Source organism: Vigna radiata, chromosome 11 (assembly GCF_000741045.1).
Source record: "Vigna radiata var. radiata cultivar VC1973A chromosome 11, Vradiata_ver6, whole genome shotgun sequence".
NCBI classification, from domain to species: domain Eukaryota; kingdom Viridiplantae; phylum Streptophyta; class Magnoliopsida; order Fabales; family Fabaceae; genus Vigna; species Vigna radiata.
Genome location: NC_028361.1, coordinates 3,489,745 through 3,510,627, shown reverse-complemented (window position 1 = coordinate 3,510,627; position 20,883 = coordinate 3,489,745). Strand labels below are relative to the sequence as shown.

Below are 20,883 nucleotides of genomic sequence, written 5' to 3'. Positions count from 1 at the left end.
TATATATATATATATATATATATATATATATATATATATATTTGTTAAAAAATTTAAGATTTTGTGATTAATATAAAATAATATCGTATTAAGATAAGAAGAGGAGTTTTATTAGACTGTCATGTTTTCTTACTTTATTGTTGTCGTTATTAAACACACTTTAAATGAACTTAATAAATCTTATTTTATTTTATATTAATTACAAATTCATTGTTTTAACACTTGAAGGCAAATAAATAATAAGAAGTCACAATAAAACAAAAGTCATATAATACGAAAAAATTAAATAAAAAGTATTCAATTAAAAAAATTTAAAAATTGATTAAAAACTTAAAATTCAATTAGTAATATATAATCCAAGTCAAACATAGTAGCTTTTTCCTAAATCTTAGGGTCAATATTCCATAATCATAAAAGTTTTATAGTATTTCATCTCTTAGAATTAGAAACATTATTTGGAAGTATAATTTTTCTTTATATTTACACAAAAGCTTAGTACAAATATACATATAGAGGCAGGTGAAATAAAGTTATGAGTAATATTGAACAAAATGACAGTGGGAAGTTTGCAGTTTTGTCTAAACAGTGAAATATTATATATTACTAAGATGAGACTTAACAAGTGAAGGATGGAAAATAATCCCCACGGAAATGTATGCCCAGACAGACATATATGAATGTACTTAGACAACTCTAAAATAGAAAATGACACTTCACTGCAACCTTTTTCAGTGTCTTACTCCGAAACCCTAATCTCCTCCCACAATTACTGCCAATATTTCTCCAAAAATTAATACCAACTTACATTTTTTTCTTTTTCTTTGAAAAATTTACATGTGGTGCCTCTCTCCTTCTTTCCCATCCCCACCCTTAGCTTGCTCCTCCCTCCATCTGCACCTTCAGTCACAAAACAATCACACACAGATGAAATCGATCAACCAATACAAAAATAACAAAACCCAACCCAAAACAAAAACCCACAGGCCTTTCCAAAGCTCGACATGGTAATCCTATCATATCACAAACATCTTCAAATAACATCACTGTCGATCTCTTCCAGACACACAGCCAAGAAGGAGATCAACGAAATAACAATACTTTAGTCACTTTACTTTCTCTTCTCACTTGCTAATACCACTATATGTGTTTGTGGTTTAAGCTTTATATCTATTTATATTTTTGAGTTTCTGGGGGCAAGATTTATGAGGTTTGTGTTGGTTTGTGGCCGAGGCGGAGCTCTAGATCAAGCTCTTCGAGGTGGCCGGTAGCGAAAGAGGAAGAAGTTGCCGATTGTTCCACTTTGCTAGAGTAGAAAGAGGAAACAGCAGCAGTGTTGATCCCGGTCGAGGGTGCACCGGGAAAATTAAAGGAAGTTTGCATCAGAAAGTTGCTTGAAGGATAGGAGGAGATAGAGAGAAGAGTGGAGGGAGAGGGAGAAGAAGAAAGGGTATTGGTAGAGGGGGAATTAGAGAAGGGTGGTGCACTAGGGCTTGGTGGTAAGTGGTAGAGGAGGCATAACCCAGCATTTGCAACAAGGTCTTGAGGAGGGATGTTGATGTAGGGTGAAGAAGTGGGAAGAGAAGAGGTGGCGGTGGAGGAAGGAGAGGGTTGGTTGAGGCGTGCACGGTCGCGGCGGTGGACGTTCATGTGGCCGCCGAGAGCTTGGGCGGAGCGGAACTCCCTTCTGCAATATGTGCAGGTGTAGGAGCGTGGAGGCCATGTGGTTTCCATGATGTTCCTTGTGTCTTCTGCAAAAGCTCTGACCTCCCATGAGTCATCGTCGTCTTCTTGGTGGTGCAGTTGTTGGCTAGGGTTCCACATCCAAGAAGAAGGGGTTGTGGTTGTGGTGTTAGGGTTTGGTTGAGGTTGTTGTTTTTTGGGATGTTGGGATTGTGATAATTTTTGGATCTGGGTCATGGAGACTAGGCCAATCTCTGCAGCCATGGTACAGTCACTGACATTTAAGATAGACAGAAAGATAAAGAGATGGATAGAGGAGATGGGGATGAAATTTGAACAAAATTAAAAACAAATTAATTTGATTAAATAGAGGAATGGGGTAATTAATCATCTGGATCAAGACAAAACTAAGCTTTAAAACATCAAATCGAATGTATCACCAATGTTTGAAGTAAGCAGTTGGAACATAGTGAGATTGACATTGTAGTAGTAGATTAATTAATTTATTATTGTCCACACAACTGGTTTTTACCTTTGCTATGGACAATTTCTATTCCTTTGGCTTCTACGCCACATAAATATCTCACGCAGTATCTTCTTTTTAATCTTTAATCCTCTTCTCTCTCACTCTTTCTCTCTCTCAGATGCAAACCACCACACACACACACACATATATAACTTCAAATTCTTACATATTTCTCAAATCAAAGGGCATTGCAAACAAATTAAACTGCCACCCAAACCAATAACATTTAGAAAATAATAATATAACCAGTCATAATTTCTTAAGAATTTTAAAATTTTAATTATAACTGTAAACTAAACCAAACTATATATGAATGTTCAAAAATAGTTTTACAAAAATGCTTTTAATTAATGATACGTTACTGTCACTGTCACATTCTTTACATTGATTTTAACAACGTCATTTCAAGAATGTGAGTCTTCCAACATCAAAGTGTCGCAAATAGCTTTATTCCTTAGTCGCACATCCTCAATAAAATTCCAAACATGTATACACTTTACAGCTATTAAGTGAAGGAAATTAAATATAGCCCATAACTAAGTAATTTTGCTTTCAATTACTTCGCCTTAATGATTCGATTAGGTACAAAACTTCTAATTAATAAATCCCACGAGTTAGAATAAACGCACTTGATCTTTTACCAGTCATACAAATTAGTAAATTATATTAAAAAACAACTCAATCAATGAACAAATTTATCAAGAAAATACTTTTAGTTACATGTAGGTAAACCAGAAAATGTTAAGATTGCATATTGGACAACACATAGTGAAATCTCAAACAGCACCTGAGACATTCCACCCAAATCTCACAAAATATTTATATTCTGCATTCAAAAAGACGTATGAAGCCAACTTTTTCATCGCTCTGACATGTATAAGATTTTGCTGATGTAGTTGTAGCTCTCTCCTTTTCAGGAGAATTTGTTAGTTTACGATCTTAACCAATCTTTTATATAAAAGTAATCAAAATCGTCATGATCTTGAATCATATCATATTGGAGAAGATATATATACCTTCTGAGTGAAAACGTTAGTGTTCAGAGGCATCGGCTTTTCCCACTTCCAATATCACAGTTGGTCTCTCCAATCACTTAGATCAACAACCATCACAGTCCCTTAATTCATGCTATGTATGTTCACTGTATGCTGTAAAATCTTAGATATGATCTAATATTGAAAACTATTTCACCATTTTCGCCAATCTGTAGATTTTATTATTTATTATTACTTTAGTAAATCTTGAATTTTATTTTATTTTTACTTATGCATGCAGTGTACTAGTACTGTGTCTGCATGAAAGTTTTGCTCAAGATATTATTATTGCTGTGAGACACAACGCAGAAGTCATACTTGACAGCTTTAAAATAATTAAGAAACATATTATGAGATGATTATGATTGGAGAATGTAAAGATGAGACTAAAAATTTACCAATGTACAATTTTCTTGTTCGGTTTCTTATTTAATAAAGAAAACTGCGAATTAAAAAATACTGATATTTAAAAGACTTGTATTTGTATATGGAGGAATAAAGTAAATGAATAATTTTATAAAATAATTAAAGAACAAAACTAATGCTCTCTTTTGTAGGTTCTTCCTTGTTAACACGCAACCCCAGCAGAAAAACCTCTAAGGATTAAAATCAAAAGTGCAGTAAGACACATATAGGACAGTTGATGAAGAAGTTAAGATTTCCTGAAGGGAAGACATAGCTTTCTTCGCCTACGAACAAACCAAGAAACAACTTCCACACGTTGTGGTGTCATTGTTTGTGTCGTCCCACTAGTCCATGCCACTAAATTCCCAGACAGACATGAAACCTTAGTTAATTTATAGTTCACTTGAACTACAACTCATGTTACGTTCATTAGTTAAATAAACAATTGCATATCCTACTTATAATGCTACGTTTATATATAAGCAATGTTATATTTCTTTCACTGTCTCTGAGTCTAGTGAGTAACGAATTGTTTGGATATTTGAAATTAAAAAAGCATGTGTCTTTATCGGATTATTAGCCTTATCGTTGGGAAGTATATTCCTCGTGGCTAGTGTCACCAATTCCCAGCTCTCATCGCTTGTTTTGCACTTCGATGAGTATGTGATATCATATTAATACTAATCCAGTAAAAGACAATGATAAAGGTCGCTCAGAAAGAAGACAAAAGGAGAAGAAAAGGAACAATTCTTGGAAACTTGCATCACAACAAATCTTGCATACGTCTCTGTCAGATTAATCAACTAATGTTTCCTAAGGAAATGATTTCAAACTAATGCACTCGGTTAACATATGACTTCGTTTTTAAACTGATTTCTTTTCCTCTCTAATTATCATAATTATCGATGCTATTATTTGTTCCCGCATATTTCTGTTACTGTTAAATTTCAACCGTAAATGTTTAAAAATACGCTGAAACAAAAAAAAAAAAAAATAGTATTTAAGTCCAAAAGTTACCCGAAAATGAAGTAACCCAATATCTCCCGTTTTCTCCTAAATTATTAATTGTATATCAAAAGAGAGAGAAATTTAATAATACATTTCATAACTTAATAGATAATTAGATGGAAAAAAAATCTACCTTTGAAAATGGACAGTTAAAGATTTAGTTAATTATATAATAGTAATTACAAAATCTTGTATTTAGTTCATGCGTACTCATACTCCTTTTAATTTTTAAATTGAACTTGGGCTCGTAATGTAATGTCAAAGCAAATTTGAGGAAAGACGGGGGATGTTAATGAACACAATTTGGGGGTGTTAACAGAAATGGGCTTTCAAGTTGATTGGGTGTTGTACTGAAGCTTTGATTGGACCTGGAATGTTTTATTTGTACCTCCAATTTTTTTTAAAATGACTATTATGTCTCGTGGTAAAAACATTTAATCAATTTCGAAATTTGATGAACATCCAATTTGTGACACCCGGGCATTGACGAGGACGGAGAGATCACCGGTGCAAGAGGCATGGTACAGGGGGCACGAACAAGGAACGGCTCCTGGTAGGCTTCCAGTGGAAGAGGTACATGGACGAATCGAACATACACCAAAATGAGAGGGATCTAGAGACTGTATAAGTATGAGACTATACAGTTGAAGGATAGCTTAAAGAAATTGAACCTCGTGTTGATGTGTGGGGACAGTCAGTAGTTCCTGTAAGTTACCGGGACGTTACACAATTGGGTTTCGAAATCTGTAGGGTGTTTTTTCTCGATTTATAATAAATGAAAGTATTTTCGATAATTTGAAAGTGTAAGGTGAAAGGTTAGAAGTACATGATGAAAAGTCCTTTCTTTGTTCTGTTTTGGGGTTTTACTTCCTGCGCTCATAATATGTTTTCATGCACACCCTCAAATTTTCAAAATAATCATTTTATCCTCTGTCAAAGTGACTTCCAGATTTCTAGAATTCCTAGAACAAAATTATCGAAACAAAATTTTAGAAACAGAATTTGTAGAAAAAAGAAATTAAAATAAGATTTGTAGAATAAATTTACATCATATATAAATTAAATTCTGGAACAAGTTTGAGGTTTTCAGAATAAACATTTTGAAGTAATTTCAAGTATTTTGGAGCTATAGTTGGTAATTGTGGAATGCAGGAAGCAATAGCCTCTGCTCAGTTTGTCGTGGGCTTTACTGTGTAGGGGCCGGCTGTTTGAAAATTTTCCAGAAGCCCTATTTGTGAGTAAATTTGATTATAAATACTTTCTATGTAAGAAATGGTGTAAGATTGATAGACAAATATGGTGTGAAATGAAGTGCTTAATGAGTTCAGTTTCTGGAGCCTACTGAAATAACTATTTTCTAATTAAATATAAGAATAGTGTTGCACGTGTGAACAGACAAACGACGTAAATAAGCTACAAATTGAGAAGGTCTACCAATATGAATTATGATAATAAAACGACAATATGGTGTCATTATCACCACGTGGTCCACTGTTTAATGATGTTGTTTTGTTTTGATCGTCTTAACACTTTTTAATAAACCACAGGCGAGAGAAATAGTTTTTTTAAAGTGTGGCCCCTTTCTCGGAAAGAAGAAGGAACACTACATTATTAAATTATGTTGTTAACAAGTTGCCCATTAATGTGTTACAATGAAGCATGGCCAGAAGGGGTTAGATTAGAAAAAATATTTATTTTATAATATTTTAAATAAACAGATCAATAAAATAATAACACGTAATCTATTATTAAAATATTGTTAAAAAAAAAATATTAACTTGTATTAATAGGTTTACCATTTGGATTTGTTTTTATAGTTCCAAAATATGGATCATTGCCCTTTCGCGTCACAATTAATCTTCTTTTGCATCTCTATTTTCTTTCCCGTTTTCAAAAGGCTAAAATAATTAACTCTTTTATGCCATAGAAATTTGAAATAGAAAATGATATTTTAACATCATTTTTTGACACTGTACACGTGTCAAAATGTGATTGAACAATTTCAAATTAAAAAAGTTGAGACAGGGGTATGTTTGGAAAAAAAAAATCAAAGTTTGTTTTTTAATTTGAAATTGTCTAACCACATTTTGACACGTGTGCAGTGTTAAAATAGTGTCAAAAAAATGGTGTTAAAATTTTATTTTCCATTTGAAATAGTCAGCTCACACGGCCTATTGTTCTTCTTTTCTCTATTATTATAGAACAACATTGGATACTTACGTTAAAGAGGAAAATGTCCTAGGTAGGCATGGCATTTCTATCATCCGAATAATGACCAAGACAAGAAACACGTATAATAAAATACTAACTACTGCTTATTGTTGTGTCTTTTTATGCAAAAAAATTACTTTAAAGAGTTAATTAGTATATGGCATACTAATTCTATATGACATATAATTAACATATTAAAAATATGTTAATTCTTAAATATTAATAAAAGAATTTAAAGCTTAAGCCCTCGGATTTAAGCTTAATACCTATTTGGCTTCCGAATTCTGATTACATTATAAATTACAATAACGATGTTTAACTTAAAGTATTATTAAGAAAAACGACAATTTAGTGTGTGAATTGGCATCCGAGATAACAGTTGCTTTGAAAAACCCGAAAGGGATTAGTTTAATAAATCGTTTGCATTGTTAATTAAAGCCATGACCCTCAGTTTAAGTTGAGTTGTAGCCACTGTCATAATCGTCATTAATTAAAAGAAAATAAAATTTTAACACCATTTTTTGACACTATTTTGACACTGTACACGTGTCAAAATATGGTTGGACGATTTCAAATTAAAAAACAAACTTTGGTTTTTCTACCCCTGTTTCAAATTTTTTAATTTGAAATCGTCCAATCACATCTTGACACGTGTGCAGTGTCAAAATAATGTCAAAAAATTGTGTTAAAATATGATTGTCCTTAATTAAATGAAAAGAAATGGTATTGCAATGAACAAATCATACACGTAAGCATAAAATTACAGATACCACTTTTAAATATCGGAAAGGATCATATATTTGATGATGAATGATATTACATAAATATTATACTGCTTGACTTTTCATTTACAGTAAAAAAAATTAAAACGACAGAATACCGGTTAATTAATTACAATGGTTCAAAAATTAAATTAAAACCTAAAGCTTGACTGCGTTTTATCATCCTTTTTCTTCCTTCAATCGTACCCTTTTGAAGATCTTTGGGTTGTGGTTCTACTGGTTTGAATGCTTCACGGTTAAGCTTGTGATCACAATTAATATTGATGCTGTTATTCAGATAGAGAGTATGGATATATCACAGAGCCGAAACATCATTATCCTCAAAAAGTGTCTAAATATGATGTTGGTAAAGTGAACAATTCATGTACATATATGTATATTGGTTTGACAATGGCTGATATGACAAAGTAGGAAGAGGTGAGTGAGGGGATTTGGTGGCAGTGGACCTTCCAAGCATGGATTAGAATTAGAACGGTCCGATCATCATGATCATGTCAAAGGTAGTGGTGGTGGTTGTTTCATTTTCCTTTTTATTTCCTTAATCTCTTTTACACTTTATGATAGGGAAACAATCCTCATCTCTTCCTCGTCCTCTTTTTTGCCTCCATTGTTGGAAGGTCACAATTGAGCGTGACTGCATCAAAATTTAGGAAAGCCTAAATTTCAGGGAACTTTCCTTTCCTGATTCATATATTCCTCGAATTCACCTCTTTCTACGTTATTCATCTTTGTTTATCTTCATAAACAAGCCTTGAACTTGTGTTATGCAAACACCTTTTACAGATAACCCAAAAGTAATTTGTTTGAATTAAAGATTAATCCTCACGAACTTAATTGAATAATTATGTTTTCTATTAAACTGCATTTTATTAAAATGTTGAGATGGATCCGAACCAAAATTCGGTTGAATTCGACCGGGACTTCCACAGTCAAAACTTGGTTGAGTGGGTCTGACTAAAAATCAAGCAAATTTGCGAGACAATCACAACTGAAACTCAATAGAGTCGATCTTGACCGAATATGGTAAAATTCTGCTTCAATCAGAAAATCGGTTGAATTTAATGGAAATAGTCACAATAGAAATTCAGTCAAGCCGACTTGACTGAAAATTGACCGAATTCGACTTAGTCGACCCTGATTGAAACTCAATCATGTTTGTCTCGACCAAAATTCAGTCAAATAGGTCTTGACCAAAAATTGGTCTCGACCGAAAGAAGGTCGAATTCGACGAGTCACCACAATCAAAACTAAGTTATGTTTGTCTTAATCAAAATTTGATTGAGTCAGCTTTGATTGAAAATCGACCGAATTGGATTGAGTCAACTCCAATCGAAACTAAGTTGTGTTTGTCTTAATCAAAATTTGATTGAGTCAGTTTTAATTAAAAATCGACCGAATTGGACTGAGTCAACTCTAGCCAAAGTTTGGTAGAGTCAGCTGTAACCAAACTGCGACTTTAAAGACTTTTAAACAAGTAAAAAAATATAAAAACAAAGTAATTTTAAATTAATGAATAGTTAACTAAACTAAAACTTTAGAGATTTCAGTCTTTTAGAACAATGATTCAATTCATTAATATAAAAATATTTTCTTTATATAGTATATAATATAGTTAATTTAATAATTCAATTAATTTTGTTCACTCCTAATAATTTATTTATACATTCTTTTGCATTACTTATATATTTTAAATCCTTTACATTATTCTTTTCGCATCAAATTATATACATCTTAAAAATAAAATTAAATATTAATAAATAATTTGATAAAAAAATGATAATAAATAATATTGTATACATTCAATAAACAATAAATTTTATTAAAATAAAGTATAAAAAATCATGACAAATCTTGTAAAGTAATTATTGTCTTGAAATTTAATTCAATCTTTTAAAATTAATTTATAAAATAAGTTTTGTACTGCTTTAAATTCATTTTATATGTAATTGATATAAGAAAAGAAGTAAAAAAGTTTCTTCGGCTCAAAAATAAAAGTGTAAAAAGTTAAATACTAACAACCAATATGTAAACAGAACATAGTAGTCCAGCACTCACCTTCGATGCTACCTTACTGCCTGAAGTCAGGTTAGATCAATATAATTTACTATTATATTATTTATTGATGATCGGATTGATAGGTTCATTTTCTATAATAAAATGTTTCAGTTTTTCAACAATGACAAATTCTTAAATTATTCAACTTTTTTGTTTATAATCATTCTGAAGAATGAGCGTATTTTAAATTTTTAAGTCATTACCATTTGAGACGAAGCAATATTGAAGTTTTTGAATTTTATAGAGACCTGCAAAAGTAAATTAAGCAACAGTTGATAATGTGAGACCGACAATCTTTACGTGAGAAAGAAAATAGATAGAAACCTGGTTTGGATGATACGTGACACCTTATCATAACGCTAAGAAAATGTGGAAGAACAGTTTGAACAATTCCGATGAATGTATATGGATTGGTTGATACTGAAATTTCTTCGTTGGTAAATTGTCGTTTCAGGAAATGAAAACGCCAATTATGTGAAAGTTAGAATCACTTTTTGACAACAATGAGAAGGAAAGTTAGAATCACTTTTTAAATCTACTCTCTATATTTCATGTCCTAAGCCTCGTTTGGCCAATTATTACTGATTTACCGTACTTGATAATAAAGCCATGTGTGTTTTTAGTGCATAGTAATTATCATCATATATTATGTACATAATTTACTAGTGAAAAACGTTGTTTAACGTCGGTTGATTTGAGTTTTTAACGTCACTTTCACATCCGACGTTTATACGGGTGACGTCTATGGGACGTCACAATTCCTCAGAATCGACGTCCATATAAACGTCGGTTAACGATATCCACCGACGTCTATATAGAGGTCTGCTTATACTCACACCGATGTCTAATTACTCTATATAGACGTCCACCTATGATTAAACTGACATCAACATGAATATATAAAGAGGTTTAAAATGATACTAACTGACGTCTATGTTGTTATAGACGTCGAACATGACTTTAACCGACGTCTAACAACAATTTTGTGTTTTAGTGTAGTTTCGATCCAGGCTTTCAGTAGCATTGTGTAACACTCTCCTCTCGCTAGTTTTCCCACAAAAAAAGCTTGCGTCTTTTGAATCTTCTAGTGCTTTCAACCCAAAACCGAACCTGGGTCCATGGCTACTTCCCATTATTCAACTGCAACAGAAAAAAATTACGGTGTCGAGAAGTAGACAAGGACCCAAGTTTTATTTTGGGTCAGAAGAACTAGAAAACTCAAAAGATCGCCACTCTTCTTATGAGGAAACCAGCAAAGGGAAAATGTTACACTATGTTACCAAAGAGAGATCAAAACTGCACTAAAACACAACACAAAGAAAGCAAATTTTAATTAGTTGAACGACAAGATAATCGATAAAAAACTAAAGAAAGTTTAAACGGTAAGCATAAAAAAAAATCACGCACCTGGGATGCAAGAGAGAAAAAGGAGAGGACGAAGACAATGACGTTATGAGAAATAACAATGCAATGCCGCAAGAGGTAAAAAGTATAGGTGCGCAAACGAGTAAAAGAAGAGGAGAAACAGAGAAAAAGGAGAAGAGATGAAGACGCAATCAGAAACTGAATGGCGAGAAGAGTCTGCGGTCTATTTAAAATGAAATGGGGCATCGGTTGCTCCAAAAATCGACGTCTAGGAAGCTGAAAAGATTGACGTTTTGGTTTCCTGTCAGGGTAGTTCACGTCGGTGCCCCTCACAGCCAACGTCTAAAACCCTCGAATTTGGTGAAAATACAGGAACGTAGACGTCGGTGCCCCTCAGAACTGATGTCTACATTGAAGAACTTTTGTCTTCCCGCCTTCTAGACAGGCCTTAGACGTCGGCGTTTGACTACGTGACATCTAATTGCCTGGGGCATTAGGTGAATAGCATTAATTGTAGCCCAATCGACGTTGCTTTTTCACGGGATCCGACGTCTATTCGACGTCTAAAGCTGAACCGGTTGACGTTTGATTTCCTGTCAGTGACGTAGACGTCTGTGCCCTTGCTAGCCGACGTCTAAGCTCCTGGGAATTTGATGGGCAACATTAAGTGCAACCTAGTAGACGTCGGTCCCCTGGAACACCGACGTTAATGGATTGTCTTATCACATACCTCAGGCAATTGGACATCAATTTACGGCAGGTGCGACGTCTATGATGTCATAGACGTTGCCTGACATCGAAACTGACGTCTAGTTTTCCGATTTATTTACGATAATGTCATCGTGCAGTAATAGACGTCGAATTTTCACGAAACTTACGTCTAAGGGGTGACGTTAAACAACGTTTTTACACTAATAATTTTATAATTTTAATAGACTTAAGAACTTACATTTCTTAATAAAAGTCAAAATTTCGCTGCCATTTTCATCTTAAAGAAATTCCATATATCATTAACATTTTGAGCAACAAAATACTTTTATATACACTCACTAGATTCAAAGGGTAACTTGTGTTTAACACCGACTTCAATACATTAAATAAAATCATTAATTATTAATTTATCGTCAATTTAAAATAATAGACAAATTATCGTTACATAAAATTTATTAGTAAAATGTTCTTCAATAAATTTTATTAATAAATTGAAAAACTCATTAATAATTATTGATAATTAAAAATTTGTTTGTAATTATTGATAATTTAAATTTGTTATCAATAATTTATCAACAAATTTTACTTGTTGGTAAAATTTCTTGATAAATATTATGGCTGAGTTTTTTCTTCTTATCATTTCTTTTATTTTTTTTTTCTTTTTGGTCTTTCTCTTCTTTTCTCTCGTCCTCTTTCTCACATAGTGTTGTTGTTTTTGATTATTTTTTTTTCTTCCTTATCCTTTTCCTTTTTCTCGTCTTTTTTCTCTTTCTTTTCTCGACTAACATTGTTGTGATCATCATCACTTATTTGTACTACATTATTATTGGGTTATTATTTTGTTTCCTACTAGTTTTCATTTCTTCTCCTCTCTCTTTTATTGCTCTTGTTCTTCTCACTTATCTCCATTTATATTAAAAAACAGTCTTATAAAACTTAGTGAAAAATCGATTTTTAAATTTAAGTGATGGATTTATTGACAAAAATATTCATTGATAATAAGAAGTAGAAATTAATATAATTTTACTCACAAATTTTAAGACATATAATTGTTGATGGATTTTACAAGAATTGATTAAAACTCAAAACAAAAATTTAGACATTATTTAACCAATAAAATTTATAAAAATAATTTTGTTGGTAATAATAATTACAAATTACCAACGCATATATTATTAATTAAAATATTTGTTATTAATACAAATTTAATTTATTAACTAATATTAAAAATAATTTTTTACTAATAAATTCATTATTAATGAATATTTTTATCAATAATTAAAATTTATTATTTGTTACTCAATCGATCATTTTAGTTTCACTAATAAATTTATTTTCACCGGTCAAATTTCATAAATAATTATAAAAATTATTGTAATAGTACAGATCAAGCTTATGCTGACACAAGCGTATTTATTATATGCAATCATATGTAGAATGGTTAATATATTATTGGTTTAATAGGTTCGTATGTCTCTGTATTTGGGGGTTTATTTCAATTGGGTCCTCCAATTTTGAAAGTGATCAATTAGGTCCCTAATTTTGTCAATTTGATTCAATAAGAGTCTTTCCATTAATTTTAGTAGACGGTGTTAAATTTTTTATCTTGTAACATGGTGATTTGGCATTTAATCACACGTGGCACAATAAAATATTCTCCGCGTGGAAACCTTCACCCCCTTCTTCTTCCGCACCTTCTCCCCTCTCTAGAAAATCTTCTTCTCACCCTCCCACACCCACTTTTGAATTGATTTCTGTATTTTAGAGAAAAAAGATGAAAATTTGTGGATATGAGTTCATTTTATTGGGTTTAGTTATGGTCTTCATAGACAGATGAAGCTCAATTTCGATGATTTTATTCAGAATATAACACCCATGAGTTTCTGTCAGAGACAAAATCTGCTTCCATGGCAGGATCCCAAATAGTCGTAGGTTTCGTTGTTCCGGCTAGTGTTGGTGGTGCGACCTTCGCTGGTGATGTCGTCGGTTTGGAAGAGCAGCATCGCCACCTCCAGAAACTCCAAATGCCCCTTTCGTCATCATCAAACATTCTAAGGCACATACACAAGAGTAATAGAAGAGTTAGAACATACCTCAGTTCCAATGCGCTCTTTGTTAATTTTAGTGACCAAAGCATCTTTCACATCATCACATGCAGCAGCTAATTTCAGATCTTCATCTAAGGTGAACTCAAATCTAGCACCTAAAAATAATGAAAATTTCTCTTCAATATAACATAACAGGAGAACAAGTTCTTAATTCCAAAATGTAAGGGAAAAAATATTCACTGGATATACAAAAACAAATTGATCATGAAAATTAGAAAATACCAAATCTAACGGCTCGAAGAACTCGTAATGGGTCATCAAGAAATGTGGCTTTTGGGGGTAAAGGTGTCACAATCTTTCCAGACTTAAGATCTAGGATCCCTGTAAAGTGCCAAACAGATTATTAGATGGGCAAACAAGTAGCGCCCACAAAATCCTTGTTCAGTAAAGAACCATTCTAACCTCTCTTCGTGAAATCTTCAACTGAGTCAGTGTTGATATTGTAGAATAAGCTGCCTTTAAAACTCGTCGGAGACGGACAGAGGAAGTAAGTTGTCGTCCATGTCCACTTCCTCTTCCCACCACTCTTTTCCACTTACAAACATATGTTTAATAATATTTAAGCTAAACATATTAAATTATCCACCTATACAGTCTAATTATGCCACCTGGATATCTCAGTTTCACACATGTTAAAATATTTCACGGCGTTATCTGCAGTTAACGAAAAGGGTTTTATTGAATTAAATTGACCAAATTAGGGACCTAGTTGATCACTTCTAAAATTGGAGGACCCAATTGATACCGACCCCAAATGTAGGGACCTCCGAACCTATTAAACCTATTTTATTTAATAAATGTTTGTGTTTTATAAACAAACTTTCTTATATAACTAACTTATGTGACAATGTTTTTAATATTTTAACAACCATGCTTTTACAAAACACGATGTTTGACTCATTTAATGATACCTTATAGCTATTATATTTTGCTAATTTTATATTTAATTATATAACTTTATTATTTTTAAGCTATCAAGAGGAAAAATATGAATAAAAAATTATAAAAGTCTGAGTATTATATGAGTAAAATTTTATAGTAATGTTTATAATTATTGACTTTATATATAAGTAAAATGTCATTAGTGGGCAAATATGAGTATATAGATAAAATTAATTAATACAATATTACCAATTTACTCTCGTATTGTGGGACCAGGTACAATTTTATTTTTTTTGTAAATACAAGTATATAGTATTATATTCAGATTATACATATTTGTATACTAGTCATTATTAATGTAAGTGGTAAAATGAAAATTGTTATTTTTTATATTTAAAAAATACGATTATTGTGCTAAAAAGAAACAGTGTGCATAAAACATCTTTTATATAAAAAATCTTTAACTATCTACGTAAAAAGTCAATCCTTATGTGAAATTGAATTAAATTCAAGCTCGGGTTATAAAATGCCAAGAGCTATAATAAAGTCTGTTGGAATTACTGGCATTTAATAATAGTGATGTGAGCAGTGTGTTTTAAAAAAACTAGTTACACGAGTAAAATAAATTTTTCCATTAACTCATAAATATAGTTTTTTATTAATTCACAAATCAACCCAAATTAATATATCCTTCATGTATGTCTCTGATTATTTCTGTTTTAGAAGAATACGAAGTTAAAGATCAAATAATATTATGATATACTTTTCTATTTATTTAACACAAAATATGAGAATTAAATATGTAAAATTTCGTATTTTTTTAAGAAAAAAAAAAGATATTAAATGGATGTAAAAATGTTAAATTTATCTAAAAATTATTTTTCAAAATTTAGGAAAAATAAAATTTTAATACCATTCTTTTGACACTGCACACGTGTCAAAATGTGGTTGGACGATTTCAAATTAAAAAGCAAATTTTAGTTTTTTTTTTCCAAACATACGTCTGTCTCAACTTTTTTAATTTGAAATCGTCCAATCACATTTTGACACGTGTGCAGTGTCAAAATAATGTCAAAAAGTGGTGTTAAAATATCATTTTCCTTAAATTATGGAGGTTGAAGTGACAATCACATCACACCTCCTCTCTCTTAATAATTAATTAGTAATTAACAATTGTAATTAGAATTTTGTGGTGGAGTTAATAACTTTGGTTCAAGTTTCCAAGTAAATCCAATCAATCCAACATGGTCAACTTAAATTACATAAACCTAGTTCATGTAAAGTCAACCTGCCAAAGACAAGATCCCTAAATTCATGCAAAACTGTTCTCAGCTAACCCCATCCACACATTCTATTCATCTAATATTTTTCTTTCTATTTTTCTCTGCATTTTGTTTACTACTTTTAAATCATTCAGAAAGTAAAAACTCACGGAAATCAAAACTTTTTCTTTTGGTTTTAACTTTCTCTTCAACACAAAAGTGATTTGCCACCAAAGTTAAATAATGTTATTTTTAAATAGTTATTTTTTATTTTAATAATAAGAATAATAATAAAATAATATAAATGATAACAATTTTCTATTTTCTTAATTGAAATATTTTTTAATCTATCAAATTTGTTATATCATTCACTAATTTTCATTGACTAATTTTGATTAACTTTCTTCTCAAATCATTTTATTTTTTATCATTTTTTTTCTTCAATTCAAACAAACCAACATTTACATTATTTTTCCTCGTAAATCCACTCTCTTCAATTCATCTTCGAATCAAACACAGTCTTAATCTCTTTCTTGTGATGTTTAATAAATTTTAACTCTGAATAGTTTATTTATATTTATATTTCTGGTAAAAATCTAAATGAGAAGAAGATTCTGAATTTATATTTTTTTAATGTTATCTTTTTCATTTATTTATTTTTCTAACAAGATGTATCAATTTATCAACTTGTATCAAAAAAGAGAAAAAAAATTAAAACAAATTTCATGTTTACATTTTAAAATTGTACAAATAAACAATGTAACACTAATATCATATGGGATTTTCTTTTTCTCATTACCATTACATAATAGTAATATTAAATCGACGAATCTTGTATTTGAGATAAATACTCGAATGATATAGTATATATAGATATATAAAGTGACATGTCGGCATGCATTTTCTTTGACTAAGCATATGACTAATTTGGATTTAATTCCATGATGAATTAAGTTTGTGATAAGATAGACATATGTCTCTGACTAATTAGCCACTTTTTTTAGATATCATCCTTGTATTGTTTCAAGGTTTGACATTTGTGATTATAATAATGTGCATCTTGTTACATGGTGAAAAAGGTAAAATATATTGAGTTTAAATACTTGATTCAGTGAAATTTCAACAACGAATAGGTTCAGTATTTTTTAGGAAAATGTTTCTTTTTAACAATTTTTTTTTACAATATTGTTTCGTAATAATTTATGATTAATTTATTTCAAATATATTATCAATAAAATAATATGTGATATATTGTCAAAAAATTATTAAAAAGAATTATTAAAACATCAATATACTAATTTTTAAATAATGGTACTAGTGAAGCACAAATGTTTTGTCTTTCTATTATTTTTTTTATAACACTTTTGAAGTAGCTGTTGCATAGTTTGAAAACACTTCACATGATTTTTATTTACTCTTATAAAATGTTGAGATGTTTTTAATAATATAACATTATTTAAAAAAAAAACATTTTGTTTTCTTGATGGTACTCACTACATTACATAAAAAAGTTGATTTTTAAAGATAAGATAAAAAAATATTTTGAATTTTTTTAACAAATAAATATACGTGTTAATGTTAGTTTATAATGTTTATAAAAATCGCTTAATATAATTGGTTAAGCCAATTCTAACACGATATAAAATTATATTTAAACCTTTTTTAGTAAATAAATATTTGTCTTAGCGTTAAATTAGTGTCTATTTAGATTATATTAATGAATTTTGTTTGATGTAAAACATTGTTTTGTTAATTTTATTATGACACCAACTATTTATTTTTGTATCTATATTTATTTAAATTATCATTTACTCACTCAACACTTGTATATGTCATTGAATTAGGGAGGTTTTGTGACAATGGACTAAAGCCATTGCATATTTTTAATTTAAAAACTTAAATTTAAAGATAATAAATCTCAAGTCATAAATTTTCTCTCTTAATTTTTATATTAATTTCCAAACACCCATCACCTACTCTCATCAGCTTCACTAACACATTACTTTCGTTTACAAACATCTTTTATTTACACTACTCTTTTGGTTTACTTCACTCTTTCATTCACGTTTATCTTTTTCATTTATTATAATTTTTTGTTTTTATTTGATTTTGTTGAAGATAGAAGTGTTGTACACGATTTTTTTTTTTAATTAGTATCATCAATATTGTACAAACCAACACAAAATAAATTATACTAAAAGTAAAAGTAGATCATATGAGTATTGTTGCTACTAAACTAAATAAATTTTAAAATAAAAAGATATTAAGGACAACTTGACTGTTGTTAAATTGTTTTAATTAAAAAATTAATTTAACAATTAATGGTAAATTAGCATCAGTTAAGCTTCAATGTTAAACCTACTGGGTAATTAATGTTGATTTTTACTTATTAGCACGGGTCAAAAAATGACACTAAATGTCTACTTTTTTTAATGGTGACGGAAATCTTCTACAGAAAACTATATCAATGTTGTTGTGAATATTACAAAATTATCACCAAAAACATATTAAAAATGATAAATCTTTGACAACATTACTTGTTATTATATTGGAATAACACTTGACCAGTTTAAAATTAAAAATGACGTATATAATATGTAAAATGTGGATGACTAAGCGATATTTAATTTTAGACAATTGAACATTTTAGGATATATTTTGAAGTAAGAAATTTAGGTGATAAAGACCGTGATAAATGTTACAGCAATAATTTTCGTTTTATAGTACTTTATAATGCATGCTACCATCCAAAAAGTTCCTAATATATCTAACGAGTATGAAATGAATTAAGATAATTGAATTCAATGAATAAACATTTAACATAAGAAGAAAAATGTAGTTATTAAACTTTAAGGGTGATTTTCATCCAATAATGAGGACACTAATTTATCCAATAATGAATTTAGGATCGCGTAGCACGCACGCTCCGGGAATTGGAGTGACGATCACTTACAACCTATTCTTCCTACGCCACCATCGTCCTTTCGAATAAGGAAGATTGAATTTGTCACCCAATAATTAGTATTATTTTACGTCCATTCCTTGAACTTTTTGTTGTCCAAACAAATGACTGCGTTTTAGGTCTCTGTCTCCTCTCTCTTCCTTCACTTGCTTCCTCTTCTTCTTCTTCCTCTATTCCTTTTCTTTCCCTGCACTCCATCCTCCCTTCACTCTCTCTTTCTCTTCTGTATTTATCAATTCTACTACAAGCTACCTCTCCCTCCTCTCATCGTCTCTGTCCTCTTTTTCGTTATCTTATTTCTTTCCTTAAAAAAACCATAAACAAAAGCAAGTGAAAAAGAACACACGCTCCTAGTATTACTATTTATTATTATCGACAACCCAAAAGAGTAAACTGCCATTTTTTTATTTTTGTTTGTTTTCTTTCAATAAAAATTCAATACCTCTCTCTTCCTTTCATGTGTCTATGTCTATGGCTGGTTTGGATTTAGGCACGGCTTCGCGCTTCGTTCAAAGTCTCCAAAGACCCGACTTCAACCAACACCACCACCAGCACGAACCTGAGGAAGATGACAAACAGTCAGACCCTTTTTCGACCGAAGATGGGGCGCAACAAGCCAGCCCCGGCGACGTGGTAGGGCGGCGGCCGCGAGGGCGGCCGCCGGGATCGAAGAACAAGCCGAAGCCGCCGGTGATCATCACCAGGGAGAGCGCCAACACGCTACGTGCGCACATCCTCGAGGTGGGCAGCGGCTGCGACGTGTTCGACAGCGTGGCTAGTTACGCGCGGCGGCGGCAACGCGGGATCTGTATTTTAAGCGGCAGCGGCACCGTGACGAATGTGACCCTGCGGCAGCCGGCGGCGTCGGGGGCGGTGGTGACTCTTCACGGGAGGTTCGAAATACTGTCGCTGGCGGGATCTTTCCTTCCTCCGCCGGCGCCACCGGGAGCGACAAGTCTGAGCGTATACCTTGCCGGAGGACAAGGGCAGGTGGTGGGTGGGAGTGTGGTGGGAGAGTTGACAGCGGCGGGACCGGTGATCGTGATCGCAGCGTCGTTCACCAACGTGGCTTATGAACGGTTACCGTTAGAAGAAGAAGAGGAACAGGTTCAGATATCTGGTGGTGGTGCCGGCGTGGGAAATAATAGTAATAATATTATTAACAATAACCCTTTTCCCGATCCTTCTTCGGGACTCCCTTTCTTCAGTTTGCCCATGAATGTTCAGTTCCCGGTGGATGGTTGGGCGGGAAACTCAGGTTCACGTTCACCATTTTGATTGCTCCAAAACGGAGTCGTTTTCAACCTTTGTTACTGTCTCTTACATCTTAATCTAATGTGAGATTAATTGATATATCATTAGATGCTGCCAATCGATGAAGATGTGTTGTTCAATTCAGGTCAGCCATTTCATGTACTTCACACAAATTTATATGCTGTGTCACAGTTGATGTTTTTTTCCTGCTACGAAGGATGTGTGTTGTTGTAGTTGTTATATTTTTTTAGTGTAACCTGTTTTCCATTTTATCTCTGAGATCCTTCTCTTTTGTGGAGCCATATGTATATGATATATGACTGATATAATGTCTTGATTAATTGTTCCGTTTTTTTCTTCTTTTAATTTGAGGGATTCAGATTTGAAACAAGCATATGCACTTGCTAGCCTCCTGTTTCAGATGTCGTCGGTTTAACCAGTTACCATAACATTGTATGTATTAGTTAGGATTTTATGAAAATTAGGTTCTAGTTATAACAAGATTTAATGATATATACAAAGCTTACTTTAAAATTATAACGTATGTTTATCGTGGCTAGAAATCACAAATTCATAACTATTATGCATGCAAACATATCCCCTGTCATTTTTTTGTGTGACTATAGTAGTCAAAATTG

General features: G+C 31.7%; 2 protein-coding genes across 2 annotated transcripts; one reads left to right on the top strand and one right to left on the bottom strand.

The window, feature by feature from the left end:
- Positions 1-520: 520 nt before the first annotated feature.
- On the bottom strand, positions 521-2,147 carry LOC106777405 (transcriptional regulator SUPERMAN). The gene has a single exon (XM_014664989.2). The coding sequence runs from the start codon at positions 1,942-1,944 to the stop codon at positions 1,201-1,203; it is 744 nt and encodes a 247-aa protein (XP_014520475.1). The 5' UTR covers positions 1,945-2,147; the 3' UTR covers positions 521-1,200.
- Positions 2,148-19,014: 16,867 nt separating this feature from the next.
- On the top strand, positions 19,015-20,586 carry LOC106777249 (AT-hook motif nuclear-localized protein 23-like). Its single transcript, XM_014664812.2, has one exon. The coding sequence runs from the start codon at positions 19,457-19,459 to the stop codon at positions 20,267-20,269; it is 813 nt and encodes a 270-aa protein (XP_014520298.1). The 5' UTR covers positions 19,015-19,456; the 3' UTR covers positions 20,270-20,586.
- Positions 20,587-20,883: the final 297 nt, after the last annotated feature.

Coding starts and splice junctions, on each gene's coding strand:
- LOC106777405 (XM_014664989.2), bottom strand. CDS start 1,944: ATGGCTGCAGAGATTGGCCTAGTCTCCATGACCCAGATCCAAAAATTA.
- LOC106777249 (XM_014664812.2), top strand. CDS start 19,457: ATGTCTATGGCTGGTTTGGATTTAGGCACGGCTTCGCGCTTCGTTCAA.